Raw genomic sequence first — 16,477 nt, 5'->3', positions numbered from 1 at the left:
CACTTCATGTACGCACTTATTGTATGTTGTACGTCCTGGCACTTAATGTACACACTTATTGTACGGTGTACGTCCTGGCACTTAATAATATCAATAATACTTAGCATTGAGTAACTTCTTATCCTAGCTATCTTTGTTGTGTACGGGGAAGGGGTAAACCCAGAGATTGTTAGTGTTAGCATTTGGTTCTATCAACATCCTTACTGTACCGACACAGAGGTACATTGTTCTTTCCCTTCCATCTGACAAATGTACTTATTAAGTCGCTTTGGGTAAAAGCGTCTTGCTGAATGCCCTGAATGTAAATGTAAACGCAAATGTTGTCAGAGAGATGAAGGGTGTGGAGGTGGCACTGACTCGGGGCGTCGCAGTCCACACAGAAGCTGTTCCCCCGGGCGTTGCGTATGGCTTGGAGGGCCTCCGCCTCACTGCCGCTGTTGTTGCGGATCTGCAGACAGACGAGGGGAGAGCGAGTGAGGGGGGGAGAACAAGGAGGAGGCAACAACACACGCAGAGCCGTCAAAACAGCCCCGGAGGGCCGACTGCTTGGGATGGCACGCGTTGATCCCGTTTGACATACCACGGTCTCCTCTCCACCACCCACACATCAAAGCTCCGCAGCCTTGGCGATAGAGCCCTCTCCAGGGGGGGTCCCAGCCTCTGGAACCCCCACACATATCCGTCCCTCACCATCCCCCAGTCCCACCTCAAGACCCATCTCTTCTCCTCCGCCTACCCCTAGATCCCCCACCAACCCAAGCCCCAGCAACTTTACATTTCCTTTTGTTGGGTTATCGTCGTGCTCCTATGTAAAGCGCTTTGAGTACGAGAAAGGCGCTGTATAAATTGAATTTATTATTAAACCAATGCTGGAACCACTACCACTTGATCACTTTACAATTCTGCTACTTATATCTGTTACTTATTTCTATTAACTATTTCTGTTACTTATTTAAACTTATTTTAGATATTTTTTTATATCGATTCACTTTATATTGTATGGTTGCTGCTATGTGTGTGTTGAGGTTCCAATCATACGAATTGTACTCTTGTGTACTTGGAGGCAATAAAAATGTAATAAAAGTCATTCTGATCCTGTTGCTTTGAGTGAAGTGTTGCTCAGTAGCGGTCGCAACAGGGGCTGCGGAGGTGTTTGCGTGGCGTGATGTGTTCCTCCTGCCTTGTTTTTGCTGCTCTCACAGAGCTGGAGGCGAGCCAGGATCTGGCTCTCGATGGCAGCCACCCACGCATCCCTCTCGTCCGCCGCGTGCGCCTCGAAGTGCCACGTCTGGCCCGCGCTGGACACCACCAGGAAGTCAAAGTTGTCCTCGTCTGACGGGACGGAACACACACAGGGTTTGGGTGTGGTGTGGTGGAAGGGCTGTGCAATTCATCGGGATTTTTTGGGGTGAATTTTGGGTCCAACGGACTCCAAACTAACATAATCAAATTGAAACTATTATTATAAGCATATTCATTTTATTCAGTAAATGTTTTATAGAAATTGCATCTACATCTGTAACATCTGTTATCAGATACAAAGCAGGTTTTTTTGGAGAGAATTGCTGAATAAATGCATCATGTTTTCAAACTCAAAAATAATCCTTTGAATAATCTTGATTTCAATATTCACCAAAATAATTTTGATGATGATTTTCTTCCATAATCTAGCAGCCCTGGAATGTTGTGCGGTCGGTGTGAAAGTCTGTTTTTATCACTGCGTTTGCCTCCGCGCTGACGCGTTCTGCTGTCAGTGAAATCCCCCCGGGTAGAACGGAGCCGTTTATCTGTCATCTATGTGTTTATATTCTGCAGACGACAGGAACGTATTCCTGTTCACAGCCGACACCTGTCCACTCATCCTTAAAATGTCAGCGGGGAAATATAATGTGGAATCGATGACAATTGTTCAAGCATGCTCACTACGTATGCATGATACTTGGTAGAGTATAGGGTATGTAATGAGGGCTGTAGCAGGCCTAGGTGTCACAGAGAATGGGCATGTCTAGATTTAAACATTATTGTCGATTAAAACCATGAATTACATCACATTAAACAAAATGTAAAAACAAAAGCATGTTGAATCCTTTTGAGTTGCAGGTTGGTAAGAAAATGACTGCAAACAACTTGACATGACTGTGTTATGAACACAGGAGCGGAAATGATTGCGTTCAGTAACATGAAATAATGGAGAGACGTACGGGGGCTGGGCCAAGGCAGAATAAAAGCTTTGTATGGAGAATGAGCATCGTTACGTAACGCAGCACGGAACAACAAACACAGCAAACAAGCACACAGATGGCCGGGTCACAGAACAGGGAGCGGGACGGACGTAACTGCATTACCTGTCTTGTTTATGTTTCTTAAGCTGCCAAAGCTTTTTAGCTTCCACATTTTTCGCTTGGCTTACAATCGCAAATGTCGCAGAATATCCGGGAGAGGAGAGAAGGAAGGAGAGAGGAGAGTAGAGACAGCGGTTCACGATTAGTCAAACTTCATTAAAACCTCATTACTCTTTACTCTCATTGCTTCTGGCTTCGCAATTACCAATTAGGTTTTCGATCTCGGGCAGCAGGAAATGAGGTCATAAATTTGAAGCGTTACCATCTGATTGGCCGGCAGCCGAGTCCCCCTTCTGGTTCAGGCTCTTCTTCCTGCGATGCTTCTTCCTGTCCGACGGCGGGGACGTCCCGGCCGCGTCCCGCGTGGACGATGAGCTGGACACGCCCTCCATGTCTAGAACACACGACCAAGAACAAAGCGCCCTTTAAATGGTAAACAGACTGCATTTATACAGCGTGTTTCTAACTAGCGGCCACTCAAAAGGGCTTTATAATACTGCCGAAAATTCACCCATTCACGAACACATTCATGAACACATTCACACACACACATTCACACACACATTCACACACACACACACACACACCAGGGGCTGAGTCGACCACACAAGGTGACAGCCAGCTCGTCGGGAGCAGTCAGGGTGAGGTGCCTTGCTCAGGGACACCTTGACACTCGGCTCGGAGGCACCGGGGATCGAACTAGCAACCTTCCGGTTAACCAGCCAACCCCGCTGTGCCTCCTGAGCCGGGTGCCGCCGCCCTAAAGATCCACTCACCAGGTCCTCCCCAGCACAGAGTCCTGAACAGAGAGCGGCCCGCCCCCCCTCTGCTGCCCCCCCACATCACAACCATGCTCATCTCATCTCTCATCTCATCTTCCAAACCGCTTATCAGGGGTCGGGTCGCGGGGGGCAGCAGCTCAAGCCGGGGGCCCCCAGACTTCCCTTTCGGGGGCCCCCAATGACCAGCTCTGACGGTGGGATCCCAGTGCGTTCCCCAGAGATATAATTTCTCCACCTCGTCCTAATCCCATCCACGCTGAACACAGTACACCCCCTGACGGGGGGGGGGGGGGGGGGGGGGGGGGGGTCTGCCTTGACCTGGGTGGGTGACGTCCGGCCCCTCCTTGGCTCTCCCGTTGACCCCCAGCGGGGGGCCGCAGGGGGGCCCGGCGCGGGGGGGTCTCTTCCCCGGCACCTTCACAGTGACGCGCAGCAGGTCTATCTCCTTCCCGGGGCCGTTCAGCATGTAGTCCTGGAGTGGAGCCGGCCCAGAATGCATCACACCACGGCTATCACAGCACACACTCTGAGCGTGTCGTTATGGAGCATATTGTATATATGTGTTGTATTTGTATTGAACATGTGTGTAGTTTTGTATTTGTATTGTGTATTTGAATTTGCATTGTATATGTGCATTGTTTTGTATTTGTTTTCTGTACCTGTATTGTAGATTTGTATTTGTATCGTGTAATTGTATTGTGTATGTGTATTGTTTTGCTTATTTGTTTTGTATATTTGTATTTGTATTGCGTATGTGTATTGTTTGTATTTTTATTGTGTATTTGAATTTGTTTTCTGTACCTGTATTGTGTATTTGTATTTGTATCGTGTTATTGTATTGTTTATGTGTATTGTTCTGCGTATTTGTTTTGTGTATTTGTACTTGTATTGCGGATGTGTATTGTTTGTATTTGTATTGTGTATTTGAATTTGTTTTCTGTACCTGTATTGTGTATTTGTATTTGTATCGTGTAATTGTATTGTGTATGTGTATTGTTTTGCGTGTTTGTTTTGTATATTTGTACTTGTATTGTTTGTATTTGTATTGTGCGTTTTTATTTGGATTGGGTATTATGCATTTGTATTTGTATTGTGTAGTTGCATTGTGTATTCGTGTATGTCTATTGTGCATGTGTACTGTGTCTGTGTTTTGCGTATGCGTGTGGTTGTCCGTGTGTCAGTGCGCTCGGGCCTGTTGCTGCTGACTCACGTTGTGTATATGTGTAGTGTGTGTGTATTGTGTACGTGTGTTATGTATTGTGTATGAGTATTGTGTACTGTGTATGGTTCTCCGTGTGTGTATGCGCTGTGGGCTCGGGCCGCTGACTCACGTTGTGTATGTGTATTGTGTATGTGTATTATGTATTGTGTATGTGTATTGTGTACGTGTATTATGTATTGTGTTATGTATTGTGTATGAGTATTGTGCATGGTTCTCCGTGTGTGTGTGCGCTGTGGGCTCGGGCCGCTGACTCACGTTGACGCTGGGGTGGTAGGACAGGATGCCGTCGTTGGACAGCGCCACGTACTTCTTCTTCCACTCTTTGTTCAGCGAGTTCCCGCTGCGCTTCAGCAGAAAGCCCTGTGGAGGGGGGAGACAAAGACGCCTTTAACAGGACCTCACTCTGGAGGGGGGGGGGGGGGCCGAGGCCAGCAGCCCCCACTGCCAAAAGACTGCATCTATTCATCTTCTGTTATAGTTATATATATATTTATAATATATAAGTGATTACTAAACAGAATGAAATGGATGCTGCACATCTAATGTGCATTAGTGAAGTGAGGTCATTCTCAGCCCCCCCCCCCCCCCCCACCCCCCCATCCCGGGCCCCTACCTGCTTGATGGCGATGGAGCGATCCCCCCCCCAGCCCTCATTTCCCAGTCCCCCACCCCTCTCGCCCCCCCCCCCCGGCCCCCCGACCTGCTTGACGTGGAAAGAGTGTCCCCCCCCCTCGGACCCCTACCTGCTTGACTGCGATGTAGCACCCCCTCCCCTCTAGCCCCCCCCCCCCCCCGGCCCCCCTACCTGCTTGACGGGGATGGAGCGGCCGCTGCCCAGGTCCCCCGTGCTGTCGGCGCTCCTCCGGTTGGAGTCGCTGCCCCGCCGGCCCTGCACACACACAACCCCCCCACACCGCCGTTACCCTCAGAACACGCCCCCTCCCCCCCCCCCCCGGCCCCTAGGGGCCCCCGGAGGGGGGGCGGGGTCCTCACCGTGAAGCGGGGCGTGCGTCTCCGCGGGGCGGCGCTGCGCTGGGCGGTGGCGGCGGCGGCGGCGGGGGCGGGGCTGTCCTCGGGCCCTGCCCCCCGGGCCTGGCGGGCACACAGGTCCTTGTGGCTGATGACGGGCGTGGAGGGCAGGGAGGAGGAGTAGTCGCTGCTCTGCCCGCCGTTACTGGCCTGGGGGGGGGTCAGAGCCAGGATACTAAGCAGAATGCACGCCCATATTTGTATTGTGTACGTGTATGTGTTTTGTGCTTGTTTTCAGTTGTGTATTAGTATTGTGTATTTCTATTGTTTATTTGTATTTGTATTGTGTATTAGTATTCTGTATGTGTATTTGTATTGTTATTGTGTAATTGTATTGTGTATTTGTATTGTGTATTTGTATTGAATATGTGTATTCGTATTGTGTATGTGTATTTGTATTGTGTATTTGTATTGTTATTGTGTATTGTATTCTGTATTTGTATTGTGTATGTGTATTTGTATTGTGCATGTGTATTGTATTGTGTATTTGTATTGTGTATGTGTATTTGTATTGTGTAGGGGTATTTGTATTGTGTATGTGTATTGTATTGTGTATTTGTATTGTGTATGTGTATTGTGTATGTGTATGTTGGAGGGGAGGTGACAGAGCGAGGGAGGCGGAGCCTCACCTGGCCGGGGAACACCCCCGACACCGGCGTGGAGCCCTCTGAGTGGCTGGGGGAGTTGGGGAGGGACTTGCAGGAGGCCAATAGCGCTGCTTGCTTTTTGGCCGCCATGATCTTCTGAGCAGCTGTGGAGCAGAGAACAGAAAGGCTAAGCGTTGGCCTGCGAGTGAACCCGCTGTGAACCCGGTGTGAACCCGGTGTGTACCCGGTGTGAACCCGGTGTGTATCTGGTGTGTATCCGGTGTGTACCCGGTGTGTACCCGGTGTGTACCCGGTGTGAACCCGGTGTGTACCCGGTGTGTACCCGGTGTGTATCCGGTGTGTACCCGGTGTGTACCCGGTGTGTACCCGGTGTGTACCCGGTGTGTACTCGATGTGTAACCGGTGTTCCCGGTGTGTTGCGTTAGGGTTAGGGTTAGGGGGGGGGGGTGAGGAAGCTATCGATACCGGTATCAATACCGATACCAGTATCGGAAATTCCTCCGATACTGCCTGAAATGCAGTTTTGAGTATCGGCGAGTACTTAAGTGTATGCACCGGTCCGATACCATCACATGACGAAAGTCTGAGCCACCGAGTCGGAAAAAAACATGGATGCTCACGCTAAAGTAAAAGAATACAAATGTATTATTATAATTATATCTTATAAGTGTAAATGATCTATTTCTGAAAATAAAATTGCAGACAGTAAGTGAACCGACCATTGCTTTCATTGTAAGAGAACCCTTCATAAGAACAAGTGCTAAATATGAACGGTCATATTTTGAGCAATTCTATTAAGTTATTTGACCTTTCTTTTGATTGAATCTACCTGATTGAATCTACCTGCTAGATGGTGGTAACAATGCTAGATGCTGTATCGGTATATACTCGGTATCGGCCGATACGCAAGTTCAGGAATCTGAATGGGTATCAGGAAGGAAAAAAAACGGTATCTGAAAACCTATAGCTTTATGAATGGATGAATGGAGGGCGACGGGCGGGGCAACGGACCGTCGGTGAAGACGCGGTTGATGTTCAGGCCGTAGGTGGCGCACGTCTCGTAGTAGGTGCAGCGCCTCACGTCGGAGCACAGCTGGCGGGCGCGGGCGTCGCCGATGACCCGCGGGTTGCTGCTGCTGATCTTATCTGCAACATCACCGGCGTACGTTACACTCAGGGCGAACCTCGAGTCCTGTTTCAGTCTGTTGATTATCATTCATCCTGGGGTGTTACAGCAGCAATCTCAGTAGATGAGTGTGTGTGGGGGGGGGGGGGGGGCACCTCATTCATTTACATTTATGGCGTTTAGCAGACACTTTCATCCAAAGCGACTCACAATAACTCCATTTGTCAGAAGACGGATAAAAACGACAATATATCGCTGTTGGTACAGTACGGATGTGCCAAGCAGTAACAATCGCTAGGTTAACTCATTCGCCGTACACAACAACGACAGCTGGGATAAAATTCTACACGATGCTAAGTACTATTTCTTAAGTGCATACAAACACTTACTTGAATGAGACCCTCTGGTCCCGTTCAAATGAACCGTTTAGTTTGAAAGCTCACAGGGTTTCCATGCCGTTAGTAATGCAGTCGGGCGGTTCTCTCACCCTGAGAGCCCACCACGATGAAGGCGATCTCGGCGATGGGCCGGAGCGTGCTGAGCTGGTGGTAGTTGCGGTACACCTCCTGGAAGCTGGCCTCGTTCTCCAGGCTGAACACCAGGATCACCGCGTCCACCCAGCAGGCGAACTGAGGGAGGGTCGGAGGGCAGAGGTCAGAGGTCAGACGGAGGAGCGGGGAGCTCTGAGAGACTCAAGGGCAGACGTCCCACAACACAACAGTGGTTCTCAAACGGAGGTAGCCACTAGTCACTAGTCGTTGGACTAGTGCAGGGGGTACTCGGAAAATAAAAAACTGAAGAAACAGTTCTGAAAGCTAGACGATAGAAAATCGAGGAAATGGAAAGGTTGTTGAAATGTAATTCTGAAAACAAGGACAAAGGAGAACCTATGAGAAAGAAAGCGCAACCAGAAAGTTGAACGTGGTCGGTTTCAGGAGTAATATATTTTAATGGATTCCCCTCTACACGCTCTGACCCTCTCCTGGCGTTGGACTTCTTTTGTGCGGGAGAAATTAGCCAACAGTTGCATGAAGCACGGGCCCACGTATCTCAATAAATTAAGAGTATTTGCACCCTTTTAATATTCATATCAACATTGCCAAATAGAACGCATATACATTATTGATGTTCTTTTTTATTTTTTTGTGCCGGTGAAGGGGGGCACTCGGCTGAAAAAGCACAGTGGTTCTCAAAGTTTGAGAACCACTGTGTTACAGGCACAAGACAGTGAAGCTCATCTGCGTTGCCATGTTGGAGTCACCTGAGCATCTGGCGGCCCCGTCTCCTCTCTGATCACCAGCAGGTGACTCTGGCCGTCCACCAGCATCTCCTTGATGTACTGGCGCCCTTTGGGAACCAGAAATAGAGCAGAGCTTCCTTTACATCTCATTACGTTAGTGGGACACCGGGCTCTGCGTCTCGGAGAATAGACGGATCAAGGTTGCGGGTACGAACCGTCAGGGTTCTCAGACGGCAAGTAGCTCCCAGTCATGTGTCTGTGAACCAGGGCAGACTTTCCACTGCAGAGCCCTCCGAGAACCCCCTGGAGAGCAGACACGCGCACGCACGCACACACGCGCACGCACACGCACGCAGACACACACAAACCCAGAGAGAGACAGAGAGAGAGACAGAATCAGACACGCACGCACGCACGCAGACACACACAAAAACAGAGAGAGACAAAATCAGACACGCACACACACACATGCATACACGCGTACAGAAGCACATACGCACACACAGAAAGAGACACGCACACACACACACATGCACGCATGCACACACACACACACAAACCCAGAGAGAGACAGAGACAGAGACAGAATCAGGCACGCACACACACACACACGCACAGACACACAGACTCAGAGCGAGACAGACACCGACACACACACCCACACGCACGCACGCACACGCACAATACACACACACACTGACGTTATTATCAGGCTGCCTTCAGACCGCCCTTGGCTGTGTCCCGCTGTCTGGACTCTTACCAGGTGAAGCTCCTGGACGGTCTGCTTGAAAGTCCAGTCCTGACTGGCACACGCCGCTGGTGAAGAAAGACAGAAGGACAGAAGGAAAGAATTAAAGAATGAAAGACTGAGAGGAAGAAAGAAAGATGCTTAACAAGAGGGCGTTGTGAGGACGGCTTTGTGTGGTTTCCAGCCCAGTAAAATAACATCACCCAACAGAAAGGGATTAATGAAACCATTGACGCTCGCTGTATCGAAGCTTTCCGAGCGGTGAATTACGCAGCTTTTTAATGTAAGACTTAACAGCCCTCAGCGGTAAGCGCTCATTAGTTCCCCTCCACCGACGAGGGGGGCTGAGTGGGATCCGCTGGATGGGGGCTGAAGGGACGAGACCACACACCCTTTGAACCTCCAACCAACCGGAGCCCTCCTCCTACTCCTCCCTGGTGGAACCATCACCACCTGAGAGCGAGCGCGCCCTGACCCTACAGCGCAACCTACTCCCCCCCCCCCCTCCCCCCTACCCCGCTGGCAGACACATTCACATTTACCTTCGGGGCGTTTAGCAGACGCATTTATCCAAAGCGTCTTACAATAAGGTGACATTTGTCAGGAAAAGGAGAAACAACAATATATCGCTGTCGGTAAGAGTAAGGATGTTTCGTAGGACCAAGTGCCAAGCTCTAACAATCGCTAGGTTAACCCACTCCCTGTATACAACAACGATAGCTAGGATAATGCTACACAATGCTAAGGACTATTTGCCAGTGCCAGGACGCACAACATATAATAAGACACAGATCACAGGTGTTAGATTTACCAGATACTGTCGCATATATACACACACATTGTGTACGTGGATGTATATATTCATATATAGCTACTCTTCAGTATACAGTGCTGGAAGCCATTCGGTCAATGAGGTTAATTATAAAAGCTTAAGCACACTGTATAGAATCGATAGGAGAATCGATGGGCTTACTGGGGATAGATATACATAACGGACATTATCGAATCATGAGGTGAATCAATTAAAGTGATTTCATTAAGAAAATCCATTAGTATTGTTGGACAGGCAGTAACAACATGGTCTGATCACCAGCAGCATTCCCTCAGAAAGCAGAAACCTGGTACAACAGAGAACGATTCATCTTTCACTACTGATGACCAGCCTTGAACCTCAGATGCTCTTTTGGTAAAACGGTAAATGGAATGCATTCATACAGCGCTTCTCTCACCAGCGTCCACTCAAAGCGCTTTACAACATTGCCTAACATTCACCCAATCATGCACACGTTCACAGTCACACACCAACGGTGGTGGTGTCAACCACGCAGGGCGACAGCCAGCTCGTCGGGAGCAGTCAGGGTGAGGCGTCTTGCTCAGGGACACCTCGGCACACTGCAGCGAGGAGAAGCCGGGGATCGAACATAAGCAACTTTCTGGTATCGAGCCAACTAACTCCTAACGGCCGCCCCCTGTTCTTTCACTAGGTGAGGGACCTCTACACAAACAGAAGCACCTCGTTGATGACTTGGAGGTGAATGTTGTTTTCCGAAGAGTAAGAATAGCAGGACTGAAACACGGCTGAAACACGGCTGAAACAAGGGGCGGGCAGAAGGTTGTGGGTTCAATCCCACGTATAAGCCTTAACGGCTCTGGTGGGAAAACAGATAAGTGAAAAGGCTGCCTTCATGGCCTGACCCTCCAGGCTACAGTCACAGCCCCCCGTAGACTCAAGGCAGCGGAGATTCTGAAATACAACCCAAACAATACGGCCATTATTAAAACGGGGCTCATGCCAGAACACCAGGGAGAGAGGTTCCCGGCGTGTGATTGGCCGAGGCGCTGGAGTCTAACCTTTTGGAGGAGAGGACAGACGGCCGATGGCGAACAACGGGGGCTTCTGGAGCACGCCAGCCCCCCCCCACAACCCCCCCCCCCCCCCCGCCCGCCATCTTGCGGGGCTTGTCCCTCCTCCCCCTCCTCACATCCCCCATGCCATCCGTCCGTCAGCGGCGGCGTCGCACAGACCTCCAAACACCCACCACTCAGGGATGGCTGTTGCCATGGCAACTGATTTTTTTCCAGAAGCCTCCTGCGCGGCTCGCTATGAAATAAAGCATGGTATGGACGGAGCACGCGTGCGTGTGTGTGTGTGTGTGTGAGAGAATTGTTTTAATCAATGAACCTGTGTTTGTGTGTGTGTGTGTGTGTGTGTGTGTGTGTGTGTGTGTGTGTGTGTGTGTGTGTGTGTGTGTGTGTGTGTGTGTGTGTGTGTGTGTGTGTGTGTGTGTGTGTGTGTGTGTGTGTGTGACAATTTTCTTAATCAATGAGTGTATGTGTGTGTGTGTTTGTGCGTAGGTGTGTGTGTGATTGTGTGTGTGTATTTGTAGGTGTGTGTGTGTGTGTGTGTGTGTGTGTGTGTGTGTGTGTGTGTGTGTGTGTGTGTGTGTGTGTGTGTGTGTGTGTGTGTGTGTGTGTGTGTGTGTGTGTGTGTGTGTGTGTGTAAGCAGGTGATGCTCTGTTGCTATTGGGAAATGTACAACATGGTCTCTAACACACGTGTTAAACACACTCTAACTGTATTCAATACACATTACCGGTACTAAATACACACTTACTGTATTTAACACACACTAACCATATTAAACACACACCACCTGTATTTAACACACACTAGACATGTTCAACAAACACTACCTGGGTTAGACACACACCAAGTGTATTTAACACACACCAACTGTATTATAAACATAATAACTGTATTATAAACAGACTCATTGTATTAAACACACATTAACTGTGTTTAACACACACTAACTGCATTAAACACACACCAACTGTATTATAAACACAGTAACTGTATTTAACACACACTAACCATGTTAAACACACTCACTGTATTAAATACACAGAAATGATATTAAACACACACTGACTTTGTTAGACACACACTTAGTGTGTCAAACACAAACTAAGTGTATTAAACACAAACTAACTGTATTAAACATACATTAACTGAATTAAACACATACTAACGGTAATAAACACACACTAAGTGTATTAAACGCACACTAACAGTTTTTAACACACACTTAGTGTATTAAACACACACTAACTGTGTTAAACAGTGACTCACTCTGTTACCACACACACTAACTTTGTTAAACACACACTAACTGTATTAAACACATACTCAATGTGTTTAACACACACTAACTGTAATAAACGCACACTAAGTGTATTCAACGCACAATAACGGTATTAAACACACACTAAGTGTATTAAACACACACTAAAAATGTATTAAACACACACTAACAGTATTAAACACACACTTAGTGTATTAAACACACACTCTGTCAAACACACACTCACTGTGTGAAACACACAGTCACTGTGTGAAACACACACTGGAACGTGTCCTTATTATGCTGCTGCTGAACATCTGAATGAATGAGCTCCATTTGGAGGGTCAGACTCCGCCCCCAGCAGGAAGTGGCCCCTCTCCTGTGCGCTCGCGCTTCCTGCGGTCCGGCTGTCTCCGCTCAACCTAATTATTCACGCTCCTCTCCTCCGGCCCAATCAAGAGCAGATATCACACGACTACTCCTCAAAGGATCACCGACGCTCCTGTTTCAACACTGACTCGTACAAACACTCAGATACAGGTACACACTTCACCTGGGAAGCTGTCATCTACACTGTACGTACGAGTCAAAACGAATACTTTAATGTTTAGGATTCAAATCAAAGTTTAAAGTCTTCTGCTAGAAAGACGCTGAGGTGCTTTAGATCTCATATGAGAAGCAAACAGACAGCCAGTCGATAACCCATTATCATATAAATCAATATAATGTATATGTATATATTTGTGTATACATTGGATGGAGAAGCACTACTCGACAGTCTGAATCAGCTCAACACAGAGTGAGATGTCATCTCATTACCTCCTCACTGTGCCGCTGAATCTGATCCAGACTATGATCTTCTACCGGTACTTGTAACATATTTAAAGGGCCCGCAAAGTCAAAACATCGTCTGGGCTGGTTTAAGGGCTCTCAGACTCATTTGCTTGCTTTTATGTGTTCTCCCTATAAACAGCCAGAGGTCCGTACTGCTTAATAGCCACTCAACCTAATTTGCATCCTAGTCTTTGCTTTGCATCTGCACTCGAGGTCCCAGCCTACGACTGGACCGGCGCTTATATCGCACTTACATCGCGTCTGAAAGGCCCCATTGATGGGGCTCTTATGTGCTGCAGGCAGCCGCCCATCCTAATGCAGGGCCTCCACCCAAAGAGGAACCATCCCTGGGCTGGCATCTACTAAAGCCCCCAGGTAGAGAGGAGACATGCTAACGTTAGCACACAGGCTGTCCTCTCTCTAAAGCCACCAGGTAGAGAGGAGACATGCTAACGTTAGCACACAGGCTGTCCTCTCTCTAAAGCCACCAGGTAGAGAGGAGACATGCTAACGTTAGCATACAGGCTGTCCTCTCTCTAAAGCCACCAGAGAGGACAGGAGACAAGCTAACGTTAGCATACAGGCTGTCCTCCCTCTAAAGCTAACAGGTGGAGAGGAGACATGCACATTTTACCACACAGGCTGTCCCCTATCCAAAGCCAACCGACTGGAGTGGAGAGGAGACATCAGACATGCTAACGTTACCATACAGGCTGTCGCATCGCTTCACGTCTACAGCATAAACCATCCACCTGTAGGCTAGGCCTGCCACAGACTGTAGGCTATCCAGCGACCAGTGACGACAGCGAACACACGACCGGCGGTCTGAGCTGGGCTCCCGGGGGGGTTTACCTTCGTCCTCGCTGGAGCAGCGCTCCACGGGGGGGTACAGGGTGCTGGGGGGCGGGGCCACCGGCGGCCCCGCCCCCGTGCTCTTGGTGAAGATGCCGCTGATGAACTTGAGCATCTTCCTGTCCCGGGCCGGCGCCCGCGGGCCCCCCCGGCGGGGGTCCTCGCCCAGGCCGCTCAGGTCGCTGTAGTCCAGCGTGCGGCTCTTGCCCTTCCTCTGAGGGGGGGGTCCGGGCGCGGCCGGGGGCGGAGGAGGGGGCGGGGGAGGGGGCAGGACCCCGGACACGGGCTGGAACCGGGGGTCTCCGGCGGAGGGGGGATCCCTGGGCCCGACCAGGCCCGGGTACCCCGCGCCCGCCGGGTACCCGGGCCGGATCAGGGTGGCCTTGGTGTCGCTGTCGGCCCAGGAGGCGCGGTACGGCCCCAGCGTGGCGGTGGTCGCCCGCGGCGACGGCTCCCCGTAGCGGTGCTCCCGGCGGTCCAGGGTCTTGACGGAGGCCAGCAGCCTCTGGCGCGCCTCCCTCTTCTCCCACCAGGACAGGGGCTCGGCCGGGGGGGGCGCGTGGGACCGCATCAGCACCTCGGGGGGGCGCTGGCCGACCTGCGGCGACAGCGCCGCCGGCGAGACGCTGCAGCGCTGCAGGGACTGGCTGCTGCTCAGGTCGCCCCCGTCCTCGCGCTTCAGGAACAGCCTGGGGGGGTCCCGGTAGAACTCGGTCCGGGGGCGAGCCCCCTCCCGGCCGCGGACCCCGCCCTCGGGGAAGAAGCCCCTCTCGAGGGCCCTCATGGAGTCGGTGAGCGGCGGGGGAGGCGGTGCCCGGAAGCAGGCCTCCCTGAGCTGGAGGCTCCCCGGGGGTCTCGCCTGGGGGGCCCGGACCACGGGGTCCGGAGGCAGACCTCCGTTGTTGGTCGGCACCTCCTCCTCCTCCTCCTCCTCCTCTTCCTCCTCTACCTCCTCCTCCTCCTCTTCATCGTCCTCCTCCTCCTCCTCCTCACTTTTCTCTGCATCTTCCTCTTCGGGGGCGGTCCTGCACGGCACCTCCTCAGGGTCCGGCTCCGGACCTGGGGGGTCTGCTCCCGGGTGGGGGGTCTCCAGGCCCAAGTCCACGTCCTGGTCCAGGTCCTGGTCCTCTTCCTGCTCCCCGTCTGGCAGAGCCTCGAGCTTGACCAGCGTCAGGGAGATCAGGTAGGTGTTGCGTTTGGGGGGGTTACTGGAGCTGCTCATCGTGGCCAGAAGACGGGAAGCACGCAGGAACGAAGCGATCACCCGCGGCAACGGAGCATAGCTATGGCCGGCAGCGACCGGGCTGTAGCAGGGAGGAGATAGAGAACAGGTGAATGAACCACACGCACAGCCGGAGAATTCTGCACAATTATTTATATCTGATGCTAAAAAATACGGCTTTTCCGTCCTAATTGGTTCTCACAGGGTTCTGCTCGCTGTTACACTGGCGGTGCTGACGGTGCTACTACGGTTTAGGACGGCCGCTACAGGGTCAGTGGCCATTAACACCTTCTGGGAGCGGTAGCGCCACTACTATAGTCTGCACTGACTCATTCATAACCTTTGGATCTCGCGGCTCTGCATGTCATTCTATCAGAACCCGTTTCCTGCAGCCTCCACAAAGCTGACAGACAGACATGACAGACAATCAAGGCTCTCTGATGCCGGAGACCCGGGAGACTCTAATTATGCAACAGCTCACATTGAGGATGTTCCCTTTTTGAAAAGGAACAGATTCGGTGTGTGAATGAAGGCTCATACTACGGGGCTCTTCTTCCCAGCATTACCTTCATTGGCTTCTGGAGAAATCCCACTGAAACGTCTTGTACCCTGGCTCTGTGTCTCAGTGTGATCCCACATGGCCCACCGCGGAGGACGCGCCGAAAAATACCCGCGGTTCATCCATGGAGACGCGAGGGGAGGAAACAGGTGAAACTAGAATCCAAGGATGGAGGGACGGGAAAAAATCCTTCACTTGTCACGACGCCTCTGGTTGCGGAGTTCTCCGGTCGACGGCGTGTCTTTCAGACGATGTCCCCAGCGGTTCCGGTACCGTCCACACGGCGAAACGTCCATCGGGATGCGGTGGACCTTCTGCTGTCCCGCTGCTCTTCAGGTGGATGAGAGCATCTCTCGGCAGCGGCGGAGCAACAGCTTCATTGTGCTTCAGTCTGCATCTCCTCCTCTCGTCTCGCGGTCACCGCAGCCTCGTCTCCCAGCCTCTCTCTCCCAGCGTCTCCTCCAATTAGCGAGTCAATAAACTGGGTCTGGGGGGGCGGAAGCCCTCCAGCCCACAGCCCCTCCTCCAGGACGGGCTTTTTAGTCGATTTTTTCTTCTGCTCTCGCTCTTCACAGTGGTACCGTTCCTAGCAGCCCCCTGAGATGCCCACCTTGTTAGCCGGCTACGAGGCTATGAGGCTAATGAGGCTTCGAGGCTATGAGGCTCCGAGGCAGCGTCAGCAGTGAGGAGGGGGAGGGTTAGGGTGTGTGTGTGTGTGTGGGTGGGTGTGTATGTGTGGTGGTGGTGGGGGGGGTTGGAGAAGGATGGGGATGCTGATGGTGGAGGGT

General features: G+C 51.1%; 1 protein-coding gene across 1 annotated transcript in view; it reads right to left on the bottom strand.

Moving 5' to 3' along the window:
- The window catches only part of LOC130402282 (arf-GAP with GTPase, ANK repeat and PH domain-containing protein 1-like), an 18,390-nt gene extending 2,080 nt beyond the window's left edge, over positions 1-16,310 (bottom strand). The window contains exons 1-17 of the mRNA XM_056606426.1: positions 15,697-16,310; positions 14,945-15,212; positions 13,909-14,767; positions 9,110-9,165; positions 8,565-8,652; positions 8,371-8,456; positions 7,597-7,738; positions 6,995-7,129; positions 6,005-6,126; positions 5,340-5,525; positions 5,152-5,235; positions 4,602-4,706; positions 3,443-3,596; positions 2,605-2,736; positions 2,346-2,405; positions 1,181-1,332; positions 358-448 (exon numbers count right to left, since the gene is read on the bottom strand). Coding sequence (XP_056462401.1) covers positions 358-448; positions 1,181-1,332; positions 2,346-2,405; positions 2,605-2,736; positions 3,443-3,596; positions 4,602-4,706; positions 5,152-5,235; positions 5,340-5,525; positions 6,005-6,126; positions 6,995-7,129; positions 7,597-7,738; positions 8,371-8,456; positions 8,565-8,652; positions 9,110-9,165; positions 13,909-14,767; positions 14,945-15,130 — 2,638 coding nt within the window. The 5' untranslated portion in view covers positions 15,131-15,212; positions 15,697-16,310. The remainder of the gene's footprint in view (positions 1-357; positions 449-1,180; positions 1,333-2,345; positions 2,406-2,604; positions 2,737-3,442; positions 3,597-4,601; positions 4,707-5,151; positions 5,236-5,339; positions 5,526-6,004; positions 6,127-6,994; positions 7,130-7,596; positions 7,739-8,370; positions 8,457-8,564; positions 8,653-9,109; positions 9,166-13,908; positions 14,768-14,944; positions 15,213-15,696) is intronic.
- Positions 16,311-16,477: the final 167 nt, after the last annotated feature.

Source organism: Gadus chalcogrammus, chromosome 13 (genome assembly GCF_026213295.1).
Source record: "Gadus chalcogrammus isolate NIFS_2021 chromosome 13, NIFS_Gcha_1.0, whole genome shotgun sequence".
NCBI lineage: Eukaryota > Metazoa > Chordata > Actinopteri > Gadiformes > Gadidae > Gadus > Gadus chalcogrammus.
The sequence above is the reverse complement of the archived record's forward strand: the minus strand, read 5'-3'. Positions and strand labels throughout refer to the sequence as shown.